This window comes from Triticum aestivum, chromosome 4B (genome assembly GCF_018294505.1).
Source record: "Triticum aestivum cultivar Chinese Spring chromosome 4B, IWGSC CS RefSeq v2.1, whole genome shotgun sequence".
Classification (NCBI taxonomy): Eukaryota; Viridiplantae; Streptophyta; class Magnoliopsida; order Poales; family Poaceae; genus Triticum; species Triticum aestivum.
In genome coordinates, this window is record NC_057804.1 from 654,471,891 (window position 1) to 654,475,504 (window position 3,614).

General features: G+C 47.3%; 1 protein-coding gene across 1 annotated transcript; it reads right to left on the reverse strand.

The window, feature by feature from the left end:
* Nucleotides 1–1,734: 1,734 nt before the first annotated feature.
* LOC123089672 (cortical cell-delineating protein-like) lies at nt 1,735–2,350 on the reverse strand. Its single transcript, XM_044511290.1, has one exon. It carries the CDS (start codon nt 2,313–2,315, stop codon nt 1,926–1,928), a length of 390 nt encoding a protein of 129 aa, XP_044367225.1. The 5' UTR covers nt 2,316–2,350; the 3' UTR covers nt 1,735–1,925.
* Nucleotides 2,351–3,614: the final 1,264 nt, after the last annotated feature.

The window sequence follows — 3,614 nt, forward strand, 5'->3', positions numbered from 1 at the left end:
AGGACGAAGAGATTAAGCATAGATGGCGGGAGTACTTCGACAAGCTGTTCAATGGGGAGAATGAGAGTTCTACCATTGAACTGAATGACTCCTTTGATGAGACCAGCATGCGTTTTGTGCGGCGCATCCAGGAGTCTGAGGTGAAGGAGGCTTTAAAAAGGATGAAAGGAGGCAAGGCGATGGGCCCTGATTGTATCCCCATTGAGGTGTGGAAAGGTCTCGGGGACATAGCGATAGTATGGCTAACCAAGCTTTTCAACCTCATTTTTCGGGCAAACAAGATGCCAGAAGAATGGAGACGGAGTATATTAGTACCAATCTTCAAGAACAAGGGGGATGTTCAGAGTTGTACTAATTACCGTGGAATTAAGCTGATGAGCCATACAATGAAGCTATGGGAGAGAGTCATTGAGCACCGCTTAAGAAGAATGACAAGCGTGACCAAAAATCAGTTTGGTTTCATGCCTGGGAGGTCGACCATGGAAGCCATTTTCTTGGTACGACAACTTATGGAGAGATATAGGGAGCATAAGAAGGACTTGCATATGGTGTTCATTGACTTGGAGAAGGCCTATGATAAGATACCGCGGAATGTCATGTGGTGGGCCTTGGAGAAACACAAAGTCCCAGCAAAGTACATTACCCTCATCAAGGACATGTACAATAATGTTGTGACAAGTGTTCGAACAAGTGATGTCGACACCGATGACTTCCCGATTAAGATAGGACTGCATCAGGGGTCAGCTTTGAGCCCTTATCTTTTTGCATTGGTGATGGATGAGGTCACAAGGGGTATACAAGGAGATATCCCATGGTGTATGCTCTTTGCGGATGATGTGGTGCTAGTTGACGATAGTCGGACGGGGGTAAATAGGAAGTTAGAGTTATGGAGACAAACCTTGGAATCGAAAGGGTTTAGGCTTAGTAGAACTAAAACCGAGTACATGATGTGCGGTTTCAGTACTACTAGCTGTGAGGAGGAGGAGGTTAGCCTTGATGGCCAGGTGGTACCTCGGAAGGACACCTTTCGGTATTTGGGGTCAATGTTGCAGGAGGATGGGGGTATTGATGAAGATGTGAACCATCGAATCAAAGCCGGATGGATGAAGTGGCGCCAAGCTTCTGGCATTCTTTGTGACAAGAGAGTGCCACAAAAGCTAAAAGGCAAGTTCTACAGGACGGCGGTTCGACCCGCAATGTTGTATGGCGCGGAGTGTTGGCCGACTAAAAGGCGACATGTTCAACAGTTAGGTGTGGCGGAGATGCGTATGTTGAGATGGATGTGTGGCCACACGAGGAAGGATCGAGTCCGGAATGATGATATACGAGATAGAGTTGGGGTAGCACCAATTAAGGAGAAGCTTGTCCAACATCGTTTGAGATGGTTTGGGCATATTCAGCGCAGGCCTCCAGAAGCTCCAGTGCATAGCGGACGGCTAAAGCGTGCGGAGAATGTCAAGAGAGGGCGGGGTCGACCGATTTTGACATGGGAGGAGTCCGTTAAGAGAGACCTGAAGGATTGGAGTATCGACAAAGAGCTAGCTGTGGACAGGGGTGCGTGGAAGCTTGCTATCCATGTGCCAGAGCCATGAGTTGGTTGCGAGATCTTATGGGTTTCACCTCTAGCCTACCCCAACTTGTTTGGGACTAAAGGCTTTGTTGTTGTTGTTGTTGTTTTGATACAAACCCCCAGTTACATGGGTCATTTATTTGGACACCACAAACATGACACACTTTCACGCACTTACGTTTACTCACCTACCTAGTGATCACTGCATGCATGCATAATGGTAATGCATGACAGAGAACCAAGGCATGCACAAGACATATAGATGAACTCAAACACAAACTGGAGTAGTGTATAGACGGCTGCATGCATGGCATGTGTACGCAGCATGCCATGCTTGGACGAGTACTTTGATCGATCAGTGCGGGCAGGTGAAGACAGGCGGGCAGGTCTTGTGGCAGTGGTTGAGCAGGAGCACCAGGTCGACGGGGACATTGAGCTTGATGACGCCGAGGACCTTGGCCCTGATGGCGGTGCAGAGGCACACCGCGGCGTCCAGGTCGGCCAGATCGGCCAGCAGTGGGCAGCACCGCTCGCTGGGCGGCACGCCAAGCCCGAGCTTCAGCAGGTTCAGCACGTTGGCGCACACGCGCAGCTTCAGCGTGTCAATCGGGCACGAGCCGCTGTTGGTCGATGGAGGCGGCGGTGGGGTCGGGGTAGGGCAGTGGGGTCCGCAGCCACCGTGCACAGCTGTGACCATCAAGTTCAGGCCGAGGAGCACGAGGAAGAGCTTGGTCGATGGCACCATTGCCAAAGCTTTGAGCAAGAGGAAGCAACTAGCAATGGTTTGTAGGTGTTGTGAGTTTTAGCTGTGTGGGGGTGGTATTTATAGCAATGGTCTCACGTACATGTTGATCCCATGATCGATCGTTCAAGTTTGCTACAGCTTAACTTAAACCATAATAAAATCCATCTGCGTACGTGTACACTTACCTTTATTGATGCTCTGAACCTCCGTGCGCTAGCCAACAAAATGGTTAGAGCGAGATATACGCGCGACGAGTTTCAATACTTGATGGGCATGCGTATTTTTAAACAAGCCCTGCACACAGAATAGCGGGATACTAGTGGCTGGAATGCGCTGAAGATATGCTGTGTGACGACTTTCATGCCATGGCCACATGCTGTAGTTGCTACTTAGTTTGATACCTTGCATGGACACGTATAACATATGCATACTAATTGAAGGGCAGGAGAAGTCAACTATAGATGTTCCACAGCTAGCTTTGGCATATACATGCATGGTCGTTGGTGTGGACACGTATCCACGCACTGGTTTATACATAAATATTCAACAAGATTTTTAATTTCGAATAAATGTTCATCATGCATGTGAAATTTTCCAATGTGTATCTAAAAAGAGATCATCGTGCACACAAAAAGAGTTCACTGTGTAGTAAAAAAAAGGTAGCCATGTATTTTTTTAAAGGCAAAAGAAAAATACAGGAAAATAGAAAAAAAAAGAAAACATCATGGAATCTTCCCAAAACTGGCCAAAACCGATAGAAGGTTCAACAAACATGTATATACAAGCTTCCAAAAAATGCAAAATCTCTTGCTAACACAATTACTGGGCCGGTGCACCATGTCGATCTCCATAGACAAGCACAAGTTATGTCTCAGATTAAGCGTTTTTAGCAATTGCGGTAGGAGAGGCCCAGGAGCAGATGGACCGTGTGGCCTAGCATTGTAGGCGTCAAGTCCTAGCACAATCGGATGCACATGAAGGCCGAGGCCTAGTGGCCCAGCTGGCACTAGTGATATACAACTGATGTATTTCCTGTAAAAATTGTATCAACCAAGTTCTCATTGAGGTAGTACTTGTCTTTCAGTGTTGTGGATAAATCTTCAAGCTTGCTTTTCTAGAAGAGCCTGATTAAAAGTTCTCATGTCTCTCAAACCCATGCCTCCCATAGTTTTCTGAAGAATTTTTTTGTCCCAAGCAAGCTAGGCCATCTTTCTTTTACCCTTCTTCACTCCCCGCATGTAGGATCTTCACCGGCACACAACCTTGAAAACAACGGAGATTGCTGTAGCACATTGATGT